Source organism: Lycium ferocissimum, chromosome 5 (assembly GCF_029784015.1).
Source record: "Lycium ferocissimum isolate CSIRO_LF1 chromosome 5, AGI_CSIRO_Lferr_CH_V1, whole genome shotgun sequence".
In the NCBI taxonomy this organism is placed as follows: Eukaryota; Viridiplantae; Streptophyta; class Magnoliopsida; order Solanales; family Solanaceae; genus Lycium; species Lycium ferocissimum.
Window position 1 is genome coordinate 73,314,497 of NC_081346.1, and position 18,350 is coordinate 73,332,846.

General features: G+C 35.0%; 1 protein-coding gene across 1 annotated transcript; it reads left to right on the forward strand.

Moving 5' to 3' along the window:
• Positions 1-13,284: 13,284 nt before the first annotated feature.
• On the forward strand, positions 13,285-18,350 carry LOC132057387 (sulfite exporter TauE/SafE family protein 4). The gene is made up of 12 exons (XM_059449980.1): positions 13,285-13,565; positions 14,479-14,638; positions 15,153-15,353; positions 15,495-15,556; positions 15,723-15,762; positions 15,883-15,938; positions 16,055-16,141; positions 16,223-16,273; positions 16,481-16,720; positions 17,328-17,421; positions 17,496-17,636; positions 17,744-18,350. The coding sequence occupies exons 1-12, from the start codon at positions 13,314-13,316 to the stop codon at positions 17,824-17,826; spliced, it is 1,467 nt and encodes a 488-aa protein (XP_059305963.1). The 5' UTR covers positions 13,285-13,313; the 3' UTR covers positions 17,827-18,350.

Below are 18,350 nucleotides of genomic sequence, written 5' to 3' on the forward strand. Positions count from 1 at the left end.
AAATGATTAATAGGAAAAAAAAATCTTACAAATTTAGACAGAGATTCATTTGTCCTTCAAATCTGTCCATATATTTAATAGTAAACGTATTCAATCCAAATTTGAATACCTTATTGATGCCAGATACACCCAATTCAGAAATTGCCACGAAATTACTCTTTTTTTATTTTTATTCTTATTCTGTTTTATACTTATCTTGCAATAACACAACGTTGGCCGCTATTTCAAACTGTGGTCACAAGTGGCTAAAAGTACATCCAAATCTTGACTGGCCAGTATTGAATTTAACCAGGTTATTATCAGGTGACAGACATATAGTAACTAAGGGTGGGTGTTCGGTTTTTCGATTCGATTTTTCAAATTTCGGTTCGATTTTTTGAAAGTAGACACCGAACAACCGAATTAGTTCGGTTCGGATTGATTTCGGTTTTTTAATTCGTTTTTTTTTTTTGCATGGGCCTGAAATGGGATATTTTCTGCTTGTAAAATGGACTTTCTTTTTAATTAAAAATGAGCTATTTTATTGTTTTTAAGTATATGCTTACCGATTCTATAATGCGAAGATGTAAGCTAGATCATACAATTCATAAAGAACGAAAATGTAAAAGATGGGGGAAAAGAGAAAAAGGCAGTAGAAGCTTAGGATCAATCCAAATACCCAGCTGATTCCTACTCTTTGGAAGCAATTCGCAGTTTTTCAGAAAGAACTAAAAGTAGGAAATAGAGGGGCTAAAAGCAATTTGACCTTAATTAGGCCAGTAGCTAGAAAAAACAGTAACTTTCTAATATTCCTTTCCAAATAAGTCCTTATACTAAACAGCCAAAATTAGTTTATTAGAGAGTAGTAAAGCTCTAAACTTGATCAAATAAGCACACTATTCATGATCATCTAAATTAGGCTAAGGTAAAACTAAGTGATTAGCCTGCTCATTTCCATCTGTATGACTAAATAACATACGCCCATTTCTTTTCCACATCAAAAACAGAAAGCAAACATGTTCGGTACTGAATTTAAAATAAAACAACCAACTTTTATAGTAACGAGACAATCACAACCGATATTCATGACTTAATTGCTAACCAAATAAAGCATGCCTACATAGACGAGATGAAAGCGGAACCACAAAGAAAAAGCCAAAAAAAAAAAAAACAAAACGGAGAAGGGGTGCAGCAAACTGAGAAAAATGGAAACGACATGAGCTGAAGAGCAAGAAGCATATATATATATATATATATATATATATATATATATATATATATATATATATATATAGAACCAAGACAAACCTCAACCAGAAAATCTTTATAACAGTAGCATTGTAGCAAGGCGCCCGATTATCTTTGTTCGATTAAACCGAAAAAGCAGAAAGAGCAACCGCAACACCGAATTTATTATATAAAAAAACCGAAATAAAATGCGAAACATCGAAAAACTGAAATTGAAAAATCGAATTAATTCAATTCGATTCAATTTTTCGGTTTTCGGTGTTTATGCCCACCTCTAATAGTAACTGCTTTTATGTGGAATCATATTTTGAGGTTTATATTGTGAAAAAAATAGTAATGGACATAGGTGATAGGACAATAATGTGTTGCAAAAGTAATGCAGTACAGTTTTAATATTCAAATAAAGTAAAAAGGGTACGGACTTTTTGGAAACAACCAATCCTTGGTTTTTCCAAGAACAAAATTAGTGCTATGAATATAAAGAAGGCTACAAGACAAAGCAGTGTGTATCACATGTTACCAGGATTGTAGTATGTGGATATAATTTCTTATTCTTAATCAAAAATTTCCGGTTCAAATTTAAGAAAAAATAATTTGATAAGGAGCGTTTTCTCTCTTAATGAATCTAACTCAATTTGAAATCAAATTAGTAATATTTGCCCCCGAACAAACCTAACATAGGATAGAAAGCTAAAAAAAAGTGTGTGGCATATGAAATCTAACTCAGACGTTGGGAATTGCCAGTGAAAAAAAAAAAAAAAAACTCAGACGTTCAAGTTCTATATGTAGACGATATATAAAATATTCATAATTACCTCATTTATAAGGTAATTACAAAATAATATTTTCATAAGCATTAATTTTAGGAAACTTACGCTCTGTGTCACTGGGAAAGAATATTTATCCGATTTAGCCCAGTTTTCTTAATTACCTGCTTTAATCCCGTTTTTTCTAAAACACTCCTTATGCACTGTTATACAATTATATATAATATGTGGGGAAAATTTTGTTAATGCGGATGTAAACTGAAAATATGACTATCTAGGTATAATATATATTATGTTGGGTTGTATACTTTTGTAAAAATTCCTTAATCTACGTTATAATAAACGGAGGGTAGTCTAGCTTAATATTAAGCCAAGTAGCGTAATATGGACAAGCCACTTGGCAAAAAACTTCTATTTGTCTTAATTTTAAAGAGAAATTAATTGACATTATAAATCTTTTGGACTTATATGATTTCTTTTATTGATTGTGACAGAAGCTTTTCAACTAAGAAGAATGAATATGTTTTTGAAATTAATCAATGACTATCATTTGTACCTAAGGTTAATACTATTTTGACATAAAAAATATAAGAATCAAAATAAAATGCGTTAATTATGATTATCAATTCGAAAATTTCGGTATTTATCAATTTTCCATTTGTGGAAGTAGATTTTTACTGTTTTTGACAAAAGAAAAGAAGGATTCCTATATGAAGAGACTTCTGTAACTAAAATATTCTTAAGATTACCATTAAAAGGATTATTAAAGTAATATAAGATAAGGAAAACATGATCTTATTAAAATATAATTGATTTTTTAAATAAAGTGATATGATTTTCAAATTTGAATTTAAATTAAAATATTTGGCTTCTTATATGTACCTCTTCAATAACACATGCATTACTGTTGAACTTTCTTCTTCTTTTTTGTTATTATCAAAGTTTTTCATTATGAATATGTTGCAATAAGAATTTTAGCTTTTTTGTCAAATATTGACTTTGATTTCCTTCATGAAATCAATTTAAAATTAAGCTCGGATCTATCCAATTTAAAGTTAGACAAAAACAAAGACATTGAATAATGAAAATATTATAAAATGTATAATATTGAATCATTAAGGAATTTTCATAAATTAAATCTTTATTTCTAGTAATTATTATTTTTGTATTACATGGGTTAAATATATGTTTAAAAGGTTTTGGTTCTCTTTTATTCTCAATTAAGTAAATAAAATTTTGAGTTTTGATAATACTATTATCAATTATACTAATAAATTATTCTAATTAAATTATTATTGTTCTCAATATCAAAATTGAATATGTTTGAAAATTATTTTTTTACAATTTTATCTTATAAATAAGATTTATTTCTTCTATAAGTTTAAATACTATATGTAGAAAGAGAAAGAAATAATTATATATTCAAAAAGGAAAACAAGAAAAAGGTTAATAATCTAGAGAATAAAAAGGCAGTTAAATTGAAAAAGGTTCTAAATTTTTTCTTTCTTTTCACTTTTTCCCTTTTAACTTAAATTGAATAAGAATACGAGAACTCTCTAGGCGCATGATAGCATAACGTGCGCCGTCCATGGGGAAGAGAGCTCGGATTCCCACGGAGAAGGTACTCATGGCACTGCAAGCAAAGACGAACGTTTCTAAAACGCAACGGAAGAAGAATGAGCAAACTACGGTAACTACCATAGCTGAATCAAGTGCAGATCTGGTAGAAATTGCCAATGAAGAGGGTGAAATCACTGAAACAATTGTTGAATCTAGTGGGACAGGGGAAAATTGAGTTGAAGAAATTGTTAAAGTGACGGATGTAGTTGCTGCCCTAACTAAGATGAGTGTTGAGAAAACTACCATAGCTGACAAAGGTGGGTCGAGTCTACAACAGGAATGGGAAGCGGTTATTCAAGGACCCAGTAGTCCAAGGAAGTCATGGGCGGATGAAATTGAGGAATCTCCAGAATTGACCAGTAAGGGATCAGTATGGGACAACTTTGACATTAAAAAGATGTCTAAAGCTGGGTTCAAGCTCGATTATGTAGCTCCTGAGGTACATGGTGAGTCCTCAATCGTGAAATTGAAATTGAAGATATTGATCGAAATTGAGTATTGGAAGCATGCTATTTGTGTGTTACGTGTTGGGGGCCCGTCCCGTTTGCGATGAATGGATACATACGAAGGTTATGGGGGAAACACGGCATAAATAAGATCTCGATGTTGAAGAATGGGATTGTGTTAGTACGGTTTGATACAGGTTTGCGGAAGGATGAAGTATTACAAGGTGGAATCTACCATTTTGACAACAAACCCTTAATCGTGAAAGCTTGGAATCCTGACATGGAGTTTAGCAAAGAGGAATTATACACAGTTCCCATATGGGTGAAGCTGCATGGACTGGAATTCAAATATTGGAGCCTAAAAGGGCTTAGTAAGATTGGAAGCTTAATTAGGAAACCTCTAATGGTGGACCAACATACGGAGAAGAAAATAGGTTTGAACTTTGCAAGATTGTTGATTGAAGTTGAGCGGAAACAACGTTGCACGATAAAATCTCTTCAAGAATGAGAGGGTGATATAGTAGAAAAGAGTGCAATATATTTGAAACCTTTGTTGTGCGGATTTTGCAAAAAATATGGGCATGATGAAGAAAAGCTAGAGAAGGAAGAAACCACAGCTGCGCGAGGGGAGGTACGGGTATGCAGGATACGGACCACGAATGATAGATGCGGGGACGCGATGGAACCGGGGACAAAGGCGGCATCAAATGGACGACAACACGAGAAAGGTGAAGGCAGCTGTACGCCTCAAAAAGAAGTGGCAACTAGCAAACCAACTAGTAACAGGCAGTCTCGACAAAGGCAACCACTTACAGGGTGGGTTACCCCAGTAAAGACTACCAAAAGTCCAAGTAGACAACCGGTTCACCGGTCGACAGTGTGAATCAACAGAATCACTTTCAAGTACTAAATAAACTTGACCCGCACGTTCAACTGGAAAAGAACACAGTTGGGAAAGAGGGAGGGACTGTTCCTCTCTCTGGGAATGGATAGCATGTTGTATTGGAATGTTAGGGGTTTGAATGCCCCTAACCAGCAAAAGGATGTCAAACTCCTTTGTAGTAAGGAATGTTATTTGGACCGATTAGGACTAGTAAAGATAAAAATAAAAGTAAACAATATGGGGAAAGTGGCTAGTAAACTATTTGGTGGATGGGAATTTGTAACGAATCATGGAGATCACTATAATGGTAGGGTGTGGATAACATAGAGACCAGACTATTTTCAGGTGGTACAAATTAGTAGTTGTGCTCAAGCTGTAACCTGTAAGGTGAAAAACTACATGTTGAATATGGAATTCATGATGACTGTTGTGTATGCTTTTAATACAAGGGAAGAGAGGAGAAGTTTATGGGGATATTTAGAAGACCTGAATGAAGGGAATACAGTTCCTTGGATAATTATGGGAGATTTCAACTCCGTACTCTCCTCTAGTGACATAATAGGGGGAAATCCAGTAAGTATGGATGAAATAGTAGATTTTCATGCATGTGTGGAAGCTTGTGGTTTACTAGAAATGCCTAGACAAGGGTGTACGTATACATGGAATGATAGAGGAGACACTAGAGTATTCTCAAAAATTGATTGGGTGTTTATAAATAGTGAATGGCTACAAACCATGTACCAAGCGCCATAGTGCTAACTTTCTTCCGGAGGTGTGGTGATCGCCCGATTGAAAATCTCCCCCTCCGAATGGGGTTAGGAGATCGGACTTGACTTTTTAAGTATTGTAATGTTTGGGCAAGTCATCCTAACTTCTAGACATTGTAAACGAGGAATGGAATCAGGGGATTGAGGGGTATCGGATGTTCAGAGTGGTGAAAAAACTGAAACAACTAAAAGAAATGCGGAGCACTGAATGAACAGATTTCAAAGAATATCATTACGAAGGCGATGAGGGACGGACTTGCCCTTGCTCAAGCCCAAGTCGCATTACACACTGGCAGTGGCTGGATAGAACTTACACAAGAGGGGAAAGGTGAAGTTTTTGAAGCTTCGACAATCTTCATATCTGGCTGAATGTTTTCTAATGCAGAGAAGCAAAACAACCTGGATTAAACTAGGTGATGATAATACAAGATGTTTCTTCTTAGTCATCAAACACAGAAAGTTACAACAGGCTATTATACAAATGAAGGATAAAGAAGGCTTGATGCATAATGATCAACAAGAAATTGCAAAAATATTTGTCGAATACTATCAGCCCCTACGGGAACTAAGGAAGAACAGAGAACAAAAGCTAGTGGGAACCTCTTTGGGAAATGGTTGTGTTCTAAATGCGCTTGCTCGAGTCTTTCATGTAAGCTTATACTGTTGAGGGTGTAAAAGGAGCAATGTTTGGTATTGGCATAAATAAAAAATACGGGCACCGATGGGTATGGCAGTGGATTTTTTAGAGCAGCTTGGAGTGTCATTGGTAATGATGTGACTCAAGCAATTTTGGAGTTTTTTGAAAATGGGAAACTACTGAAACAAATAAATTCTACAATCATTTTCCTCATTCCCAAAGTGGATGCGAGACTTGAAGCCAGGTTTCTACACATATCACGTTGTTGTAATGTAATCTATAAGTGCGTTTCTAAAATGATATGTATGAGGCGAGAAAAGCGATATCGATGGTGGGTGGCCGATGTCCAATCGAGGGCCGCGTTTGTGGAAGGAGGTCTCTAATACAATGTCTTGATATGTCATGATTTTGTTGAGACACTACTCGAGAAAAGACTACTCAGGTGTTTGATGAAGATTGATTTAAGGAAAGCGTATGACATGGTTATTTGGGATTTCATTGAAGAAGCTTTAAAGGGCTATGGATTTCCAACTCCGTTTGTGCAACTGATTATGATTTGTGTTACCTCAACAAGGTTCACGGTCAAAGTACATGGAGAAGGATATGGCTATTTTAAAGGTAAAACAGGGTTGCGACAAGGAGATCCGATGTCCCCATTATTATTTATGTTAGTAATGGAGTACCTTACTAGAACACTCAAGAAGATGGGTGATCGACCTGATTTCAAGTACCATCCAATGTGCAAGACCACCAAACTTACACACTTGATATTTCTCGAGATGATTTAATGGTGTTCTGTAAAGGATACTTAGCCTCTATTAATAGAGTGATGGAAGCTCTAAAACATTTTAGTGCAGCCACTGGCCTAGTTGCAAACCTGGAGAAATCAAACATATTTCTAGCTGGAGTGGATGATGACACTAAGGCAAGTATATTGGCAAATCTTGGTTTCTCGATAATGCATTTTCTATAAGATGACCAGACTACCATTATCTGGGAAGTGGAATAAAGTTGATTGTCGTCAAGGCGGGTGGATAAGATCACTAAAGAATAACAAATGGCTACTCGAAGGCGACTTTCGTACGCGGGGAGGTGCATATTATCATCTTTGTCTATTCTCCAATTTATAATTTTTGGGATCTTTGTTTTCATCCTTCCACAAAGTGTATTGAAAGAAGTAGCTAGGAAGTGTCCTTGGTTGCGTGGGATAATGTATGCGTACCAAAAAAGTATGAGGGATTAAATATTAAAAGTTGTAGGATTTGGAACATAGTAGCGGTTGGTAAGTTGCTATGGCAAGCGAATAAACGGGGAACATTCTATGGGTCGGGGGTCCATGAGATTTATATGAAGACACCGATAACATTTGGGAACATTCTCCGCCCTCAAAAATTTGGTATTGGAGGAAGCTAAACTCTCTAAAGGAAGTGATGATGCATTGGTATCGGAATGATGATATATACGGTTGAATCAGGCCGCTTTCCGTACTCATGACTAATAGTTATCACGCGATGTTGAGAGGCGGCTCTTAAACTTTACGAAGTCGAACTAATTTGGAGCTGTTAATGATGCCTCGGCATAGGGTGCTGGTTTGGTTAGCTTATCAAGATAGATTACTCACCAAGGAGATATTACAAAGGCTTAACTTTCCTATTGAAAATATTAAGCTGGCATTGCTTATGTGAAGACGATGGGCGAAACACACACGTTTGTTCGCGGTATGTCATAGGTATCTGTGGTGAAAAATGAGTTGGCTAGATGGATAGGCGTGAATCTACCGAATATGACAACCAAGCAATGTTCGGGGTGGATTAAAGGAAGACACTGGAGACAATTTGTTATATCCGTATTTTATACGTTTGGATATTTCAAAGTAGTCGTGGCAAGTTGAGGGCAAGATCCTTTTCAAGAATTATTTTAATGTACGCGTTGCCACGAATATTATTTTATGAACATTATTAGTGTGGAAATATTGAGAAAGGCCAAGGGTAAAAAGGAAAATTTGCAAAGTGGCATCATGGGAATAATGTGGAAGGCTAGGGTAAAACGATAATTTTACAAAGTTCTAGAAAAGTCTTGAAAGGGGAAAGCTTGCATGGCAAGACATTAGTCTTCTTTATTTTGACTTAAGAAAATTTCAAGAAAAAGGGAAAACTCTAGAAAAAGAAACAAGGAGCATGTGGTCAATTAGTAGGATATATATATATGTGGTCATCTTTTAATTTAAGAGAGTAGGAAAAAAAGAAGATGACACAACAAGTCATCTTTGATGTAATGAAGAAATTTCAGAACAAGACATGTGTTCCTTTGCTATTGGAGGAGACTAAGTATATAAGCATGAGAGAGGATTAATTCATGATTAGTTGGGAGAAAGAGAGAAAGAAAGAAAAAAAAAAATAATAGAAGAGAACGAGGAAGGGTTTCGGCCATGGCTCTCAAAAATGAGCCATGAAATTGATGGAGAAAAATCATTTTTCTTCTTGTATTCCAAGTAATTGGAAGGTCCTCTGGCACGTGGAAGAGTCATTGGAACAAGAAAATCATTCATTTGTACAAGTTCATGATCCTAAGCCAAGTGGAAGGTTGAAGAGAAAAAGGTAAGAACCAATCTTCTCTTATGTGTTATGGATGCTTGGTAGATGTTGTAGTATGGAGAAATGAATGAAAAACATGGAATCTTATTTGTTGAAGTATGGTAGTGCATATTTTGTAGTGATTTATTTAGTGCATGTGTTATATTGTGTAGAAAGAATGGATGAAGTGTATGTGGCATGTTGGTTGTTGTGGTAATGTCAAGAATTGGATGGAATTATGAAACATATATAATGTAGTGATAGCCGTGTGGTGTATGGTGTGACCGTGTGTGTATGTAGTAGCATGTTGGTTGTTGTCATTATGTCAAGAAATGAATGAAAACTTATTAAAACATGCGTATAGTTATTGTGGTCGAATAATAGGTGGTTTGGCAAGTCATGGTGAATTGATTCTATGTGACATCCTAGTTGTTGTTATGATAGATTCCATGATGCAAAATGTGGAGTTAATGGTTAGCAATGAAGTTGTAATTGTTGGTGGATTATGGAAGAAGTTAATGCGACATTAGCATGGTTTATATAATTGTATGAATAATGTTGATAATGCATGGTTGTTGATATGGTTTATGAACCTAGAATAAGAGAAATGTGTGGTCAATACTTTTGTTGAAGTTGAGGGTTTCGGATGGCATTAGACCATTTTGAATGTTGTGAGGTTGTTAGAAAGGTTGTTGCAATTATTGTTGATAATGTGGCCGAGTTCCATTCTCGGGTTGTTGTTGTTGAATTGGGCCGAGTTAGAATCTCGGGGATGGCGCATTTAGGGGGAAATCTGCCGAAATTTTGGTAGACAAGTGTTACTTTGAGAATTTTTGCCATGATACTTAAGTGGGTTTGGTAAATGTGACCAATTTGTAGATTTTGGCGGATTTGGAACTTGAATTTGGAGTCGCACGAGAAGCCGGAAAAGGTATATAAGGCTTACCTCCTTCTCTTTGGCATGTGTTAGATGTAATAGGCTTGAATACGTGTCTCGGGGACCACTCACAATTCTAGAAATCCGAGCTTGAATTTGATTACTATTCGTTAGGTGAATTGAATTAAATGCTTATGAATAGTTGAAAGAATTGTCTAAACACCTAGAACTTGCGTGAATAGGATCCGTTTTACTAAAACTCTCATAAGTCATGTCATGAAACGTATTATCGTAAATTGTGTACGCCTTCTCATTTGACTCGAGGTGGGCCCCACTTATTTCTAATTTCCTCACCATGGCTCCGTTTTGGCTTATTTAAAATTATTGCGGTTAAAGGAAACTTTTGGACATCGTTCCATTACTAAATAATAGTTGTTTTAACTAATCCCTCGATCCCAGCGGGATTTTCTTCAAAAGTTCCTAATGTTTTCCAAAAGTATTCATTCTTCGCCAAATCCAAGTTGTACGAATTTTGAAAGTTCTTATGACTAAAACAATGACTATGATCCTATGATAACAATGAAGATGTCAGATATGAGAAAATGACTATGACACGACATGACATGACATGATATGACACGACATGATATGATATGAGATGATATGATATGACATGATATGATATGATATGATATGATACGATATGATATGTTCTACGTTCTCTTAATATTATTCTTCATTGGTAGCCTCGCCTTATGATTATCGTTCCTTAGGTGGACGCAAGCGACACGTGTTATTCCATAATGTAATCGGAGGGTCTCAGAGCCTTACGTCCTTCCGATGAATACATGACTTTCTTTGGGCTCTGTGCGTACCATACGTATATGTACATGGGTTGGGGGGATGGGATACGTATACATGGGGAAATGGGAAGGAAACATGTTTCGTTGCCACAGTGGTACGGTTTATCATCCGGACGCGGGATGCCGGACGCGGGATTTTATGGGCGGCGGAGTATTTCGGCGCAATGTGGGCGGGGAACTTGTTCGGCGCCATGATACCATGACCGGACAAGCATGCATATCCGTCCTCGGGCGCTCGTATGCACGGGTTACTCTGTGTACGATGATATGTTCTATGTTTCCATGCGAGATATTGTTCATATGTCAGTTATTCCTTCGTCTCACTTATGATATCCGTTGTGGTTCATGATTATATCTCTTTATGTTGCTACTCTTTTTGCCTTCATGCTCGGTACATAGCTACGTCATGACCATCTTCTTTGCGTTTCGTGCCGCGCGGTGTGCCGGATGAGTTGAAGCTAGCATAGAAGATGTCCGGCGGAGTTGGTGGGCTCCTTGTCTCGGAGAGGCTGCCCAGGTCGAATATATGTGCCGTGATGTTTTGTTCGGAGTTAGAGGCTTTGCGGACGAGTCGTGGGTATTGGGTTGTCGTGTGTAGCGCTCCCGGCGGTAGGTATGTTATTATGTTTCGTGTCACGAGTCTTATATGATATCGGATTCTAGTTATAAAAATAAAAATAAAATATTACTATGTATTGCATTTCTAAGCTGATTCATAAATTCGTATGTGTAATAAGAGTTAGCGGGTTCGCTCGGACACTTGAATATGGGGTCGGGTGCCCGTATCCCTTTCTAGTAAGACGGGGGTGTGACACAATTCGGGGGAAGGAACGGTGTTGCCCGTGTATGGAGCAATAGTATACCACACACAACAAGAAATTGGAAGCCGATTTAGGCAAATAAGTGTTACTAGTAGGCAAGGGTGTGACACAAGTGGAAAGGCATGTGGTACAATGTATGGAGCGATAGTATACAGCGACAAGAGGGGTGGGCAGCGATTTAGGCAAATAAGTGTTAATCTTGAGTTTACCGTAGTCGTACGGAGAGATACGAGAAGGAGTTGCAGAAAGATTAAGATTAGTGGCTAGTTCTGGGAGGGCTGGAGGCACATGAGTTACGATCCGTAAGGGTGTGTAATTAGTTTGAAATTTGCCTGTTGGCTTGGTTTTTGGTAAGATCTATGAGGTCCAAATGTACTTAACACTCTTCCTAGAAGGTGGTTAAGACGCTGGATACTCTTTAGTTTGTAAATATTTTGGTTTGGTATGGTAATAATTCACAGTTTATTGCAAAAAAAAAAAAAAAAAGGCAGTTAAAAGGTGCAATTGAGACAGAGGGGTATTGTTCAAGTTGGGGAAAATTGTCTAATTTCTAAAAGCAAAGTTGAATGGGAAAATGACTTTTATCTATAAAAACTATGATATTATTTTGAGCGATAGATTAAATATAAATACTAAAACAATTATTAAAGGACTAAAAGAAATTATATATCTTTTTAAGGAACGAACACGATATTCTAGCACTATATATAGTTCTTTTTTCTAATTTCATTGAAATTTTGTTATTAAATACATTGCATTAAGAAATAAGATGACAATTAAAATTTTATTAAAGTAATATATTTACTTAAACAAGTCATTGTAGAATTTGTCATAATTACGCTTTTTAATATTTTTTGCGCATCACACAGTACGAATACTAGTTTGAATCTAATAAAGGAATAACTAACCTACATTAACTATTAAAAATTTACTGAATTTTATATAAAAATTATTACAATGTAAATGCATATGACTTAAATAATTTTCCTTTTTTGTCTATTTGAGAAACTGCCCAGCTGTTACCATGTGCTTCCATTCATTTATGCCCCCACCCTAAACAAATATATATATATATATTTTTTGCGTCTTCAGCTCGGCGGTTCTCGCCCACAGATATAAACAGACATTTTACTAAAGAAATATAATTTGTGTTAGACGATCAACAACAACAACAACCATATACCCATTGTAATATAAAAAGCAAAATTTTAACCACTTTATATTTTAACTATTTTTGAAATTATAACTTATGTATCTAATTTTACGAAGTTTTCTAAATAAATAATCTATACATAGTTAATGAACTTTTGAGACAAATACATAGTTTAACTTAGCTCCTCTCTTAATTAGGGATTAGGGGTTCCAATGGATATGGAAAAAAATCTTTTTTGCGATGCTGCGAATTATGAGATTAATTGGGCTCAAATGATATCGAGCACCAATCAAGAAAATCAGTTAACGTGAAAAATGAGAGTAGGAGGTTTGATGGCTTTTGAAAAGTGTGCTTTAAAAACAAAAACAAAAAAATTGACATAAATAAATAAGATTAGGACCTAAAAGTAATTAATTAAAAAGTTTTAAAAAAATTTGAAAATTATTGCAGGACTACAAAAGTAACATGCTTTTTGAAAATATATACAAAAAAAACAAAAAAAATTGACTTATATATATATATATAAAAAGTTTTTAAAAATTTGAGAAAATTGTGAGGACTAAAAAACATTCTATATATATAGTAATATATAAAAGCACCACCCACCAAAAAAAAAAAAAAGATATTTTATTTTCTTTCAAATAAGATTCTCTTTCATTCTTATAACGTGCCTATATAAATGCTATGTCGTAGTTCCTGTCTTTTAGGCTACACATATAAACATTTTAGCAAACTTCTTAGGAGTTTTTGTTTTAATTTGGCTATGGCTACAAAAGGTTTTGTAATTTATTTGTTAGCAGGTTTTTCTGTGGCAATTTTATCAGTTTTCTTTGTCCAGAATAATTTCAAAAATGGAGATTTTGAGCCAAGATTTTATCAAAGTTCTAATCTTTTGCATCAACCTATTGGATCTGAAGATAAAGTTTGGCCGGTAATTTAATTTTTTCTTGTTATAATCTTGTAAATATATTTGTTATATATGTCTTTCTTGTTTTTGTTTGTCAACTTTTGGTTTTTCTTGTGATATATATATATGGTGCAATAAAGGGTCTTGAGTTTACCTTAAATGGTGTTTAGTTTTTTGTTTTTTTTTCTTTGTTATGTTATGGTTTTTCTTGTGCTATATACATGTGGAGCAAAAAAGGGTCTTTAGTTTATCTTAAATGATGTTTGGTTTTTGTTTTTATTATTGTTATTCCATGTCCACTTTTTTCTTATGTGCTGTATACATGTGGAGCAACAAAGGGTCTTTAGTTTATCGTAAATGGTGTTTGGATTTTTTTTTTCTTGTTTTCATTTGTCAAAGTTTTGGTTTTTCTTGTGCTGTATACATGTGGAGCAACAAAGGGTCTTTAGTTTACCTTAAATGGTGTTTGGATTTTTTTTTTTCTTGTTTTCATTTGTCAAGTTTTGGTTTTTCTTGTGCTATATACATGTGGAGCAAAAAAGGGTCTTGAGTTTACCTTAAATGGTGTTTGGTTCTGTTTTCTTTTTCTTGTTTTTCATAGTCCATTTTTTTTTACTCATGTGTTTTATACATGTGGAGCAAAAAAAAAAAGTCTTTAAGTTTTTCTTAAATGGTGCTTGGTTTTTGGGTTTTTTTCTTGTTAGTCCATTTTTGTTCTTATGTGCTGTATAGATGTGGAGCAAAAAAGGGTCTTGAGTTTAACTCAAATGGTGTTTGGTTTTTGGTTTTCGTTAAGTTTACCTTAAATGGTGTTTGGTTTGTGGTTTTTCTTGAGTTTATATTAAATGGTGTTTGGTTTTTTGTTTTTTTTTCTTGTTTCTCTAATGACCTTTAATTTGCTGTTTTTTTGGTCCATTATTGGTGATGTATGTTGCAGGAATTGGAGTTTAGTTGGAGGATTGTTGTGGCAACTGTGATAGGATTTTTGGGTTCAGCTTGTGGTACTGTGGGAGGTGTTGGTGGAGGAGGCATTTTTGTGCCTATGCTTACTTTGATTCTTGGATTTGATACCAAGTCTGCTGCTGCTCTTTCCAAATGTAAGCACTTTCTTCTCATTTTTTCATGTAAAAGAAACACAATTTGAATGTTGTGCCATAATTAAAATTTGTGGCGAAGCAAGAAATTTCGTTAAAGGTGTTCAAGATTTAATATATATGTATAAAAAGTAATTTTTGACGTATAAGCACATTTCACTATAATTTTTCGATAAAAACTGACCACCACCTTTGAGTCTGTGTGGCTCAGCCAACACCTTAAACATACCATGTAATTCATACAAGAAAGTGTCAGTAAAGGAAAAATGAGAATATTGGAATTTTGAACTTGTTAAATATAAAAAGATAATATTTTTATCCAAACAAATCAAGACACATAAATTGATACTAATGGAATATTTGATAAGAGATGTGAGAACTTTTTTAAAAAGTCTCTTGGATGAGTGAAAAGACAGTAAAAGATGTGGGGGTGAGCAGATCTGAATTTGCTTTTTTACTTTTATAGTACTACTTGTCTTGTTTTGTTGTGTTGAATAGTTGATTTGCTTTTTTACAGGTATGATAATGGGAGCATCAGCATCATCAGTCTGGTACAATTTGAGGGTACCACATCCATGCAGAGAAGTACCAATTCTTGATTATGATTTGGCTCTATTATTTCAGCCCATGCTCATGTTAGGCATCACCATTGGTGTTTCTCTGAGTGTTGTTTTCCCTTACTGGCTCATCACTGTCCTCATCATTATCCTCTTCATGGGTATTTAACTAACCTTAATTAATTTCATTAATTATTGGTACTTAGTCGTTATCAAGATTGCTTTCTAATGCAAGATTTAGATTTGTAGTTGTTAATCTATTGGAAAGTAACTCTAAATTTTATATTATTGTTTGGTAATAGGGACGTCATCAAGATCATTTTTTAAAGCAATTTTGATGTGGAAAGAAGAAACTATGCTCAAGGTTAGCTCAATACTAATTCAATCATTTACAAGGGCTTTTGCTTCCAAATGTACTTAACATATACTATTTGTTATCTTCAATTACCAATATTTTAATAGCAGTCAAGTAGTTACATTTGATGGTAACTAGTTTTTTTTAATCTTTGTCATTTATCGGGAACCTGCAGAAATCGATGAGAGAAGTTCCAGTTAATTCGCGTGGTGAACGTATGTCTTCGATTAACTAAATACTTCTCTTTTGTTTCTTTTAACTTAGTAGAAGTGGCTAAGATATGATCATTGTCTAAATTGGGCTAATATTTATTTGTTTTACTTGCTTGCTTTCAGTTGTTATTGATACAGTTTATGAGCCATTGGTGCCTAAGGAGGAGAAAACAGCATTTGTAAGTTAATTTACTACCACATCAAATGGAGCAAATTTTTACATTTCTTTTTTTGGCTTCGCTTTAGTATGCTTTATCGCATTGATTTCAATTGTCTAATTCTGGTTATCTCACAGGAAATCTTTAAGTTCAACCTTAATTTGAAGAGAATCATGGTGCTCTTTCTAGTATGGTTCATATTTCTGCTTCTTCAAGTGTTCAAGGCAAGTGAATTCTTGATTAACTTGTCCATTAAATGTCCCTTGGTGTACATCTAAACTTAACTATTTTTGACATGTTTACAGAATGATCTAGTGGCTTGTTCTCCGTTGTACTGGGTGCTCAACTTAATACAGGTACGTGAATATCTTGCATATTGAACAGTACTTTAGTCACTATGATTATTTGTGTAGAAACTTTTACATTTCTATATGCATTTACGAATATTGTGGAAACAACGCCACTTTGTCACTTACAATATCCTGTCTCGTCTTTAAGTCATATCTGTAATATTATCTTTGTATGGTGGTGTTGAGTCTTATATAACGTATTTGTGTTTTCAGTTTCCAGCAGCCCTGGCAGTGTTTGGATATGAAGTTGTCAAGTTGTACAAGGAAAGCAAGAAGAGGAGACTAGAAGGGAACCCAGAGTCAGTATGTGAGGCTGACATTCAATGGACTGCCACAAATCTTATATTCTGTGCCCTTTGTGGCATATTGGGAGGCAGTGTTGGAGGATTGCTCGGATCCGGTGGTGGATTCATTCTTGGACCTCTTCTTCTTGAGATTGGAGTTATCCCTCAGGTATAGCCATTTCCTTTACCTCATTTGTTAACATCTTGATTAGGATCACTTTATGATGAAAATTCATATAGCCGACGTTAGCTTACCTGGGATTGAGGTGTAGTAGTTGTATTAGGATATTCAATTTGCATATTTTCATCATTGGAACATGATTAGGTTGAGTGACAGTTTGCAAGAAGTCAACACCAGCTATGAACATGATTTGGTAATCAGTGCACATGGTGTATGCCAATCACAGGAGATTCTAAAAGAATATGTACATCTTTTTAGTCTCACTTTTTTAGGTACATCTTTGATTGAAAGCCTTTACTCTCCTTTCTGTCTCCTTTTTTTAAACTAGTCATTTTCTTCTAAACTCAACCGTAATTTAAGTCCATTACATCCCGGGGGGGGGGGTGGAGGGAGGAAATAGGAGAGGGGTTGGTAAGGGGCCTTGTAACTTTCAACAACTCCAATAATGCAAAAGAGTTAAAGTTTCAAAATAACAAACATTTACTATAGATTTCATCTAAATCAGTGTCTCTAATATCGTGCTGTTCTGGTTTTATTAACAGTGAAATATCGCTGTTTCAAAATTGACAAAAAGGACTTGTTTTTACTTCTACAGGTAGCTAGCGCGACAGCAACATTTGTGATGATGTTCTCGTCATCTTTATCAGTAGTGGAATTCTATCTCCTCAAGAGATTCCCAATTCCTTACGGTATATTCGTAATCTCAACAAGTTTCTTGAAATTTGCAACATTATTTACAGTCCTAACTAAACTCTCATTGCAGCTTTATACCTCATGAGTGTATCTATTCTTGCTGGATTTTGGGGACAATGCTTCATTAGAAAAGTTATCGCGATTTTAAAGCGAGCATCCATCATTGTGTTCATACTCTCTGGTGTTATTTTCGCCAGCGCTCTCACAATGGGTATGTCGATAACAATTACACAAATTCCATACGACCATAAAATCTTGAAAAACAGGGAAAAGACTGATCTTTTTCTTCTTGTTTGTTAATTTGTTCAATGGTTACAGGGGTTATCGGAGCAGAGAAGAGCATCCATATGATACACAACCACGAATTCATGGGGTTCTTGGATTTCTGCAGCAGTCAATAATTGTGTATTTCAACTAGCAAACTATTGGTGAACAAGAACATATACATGTAAAGAGCAGCAGCAGCACAAGAATCATTTCAAGTAGTCATATTTATAGAACTAAGTACAGTATGTCATTGAAAAAAAGGTGTAATTTGTCGAGTGTTAGCTAGCGCTAACACCGGCAACCACCACCATTTTTCTTCCATCTGCTTCTAGAGTAAAATGTTAGTGTCAAGTCAAGTGTGGCTATTGTGTTTGTGAGTTAGCTAGCGCTAACACCGGCCAGTTACCACCTATATTTTTCCATTTATTTACTGTAAAATCTTGTGCTTGCTTGGGTGTCTATTTGTTGTAACTGAGTGTTAGCTAGCGCTAACACCGGTGCATTATTTCGATTTGCTTGATTCTTGTGTTATGTGAATTGGTTCTCTGTCTGAGGGTTAGCTAGCGCTAACGCCAGCAGAGTCCCAACACCACCACCATTTGTATTTTACCATGTTATTGGATCATTTGATGTGGAATGAAGTTTATGATTCTTTCTA

Excerpts from the sequence above, each read along its gene's own strand:
- LOC132057387 (XM_059449980.1), top strand. The coding sequence starts at position 13,314 with ATGCTATGTCGTAGTTCCTGTCTTTTAGGCTACACATATAAACATTTT. Across the intron at positions 15,557-15,722 it reads AAGAAGAAACTATGCTCAAG|AAATCGATGAGAGAAGTTCC; the intron begins GTTAGCTCAATA and ends GGGAACCTGCAG. Across the intron at positions 15,939-16,054 it reads AGGAGGAGAAAACAGCATTT|GAAATCTTTAAGTTCAACCT; the intron begins GTAAGTTAATTT and ends GTTATCTCACAG.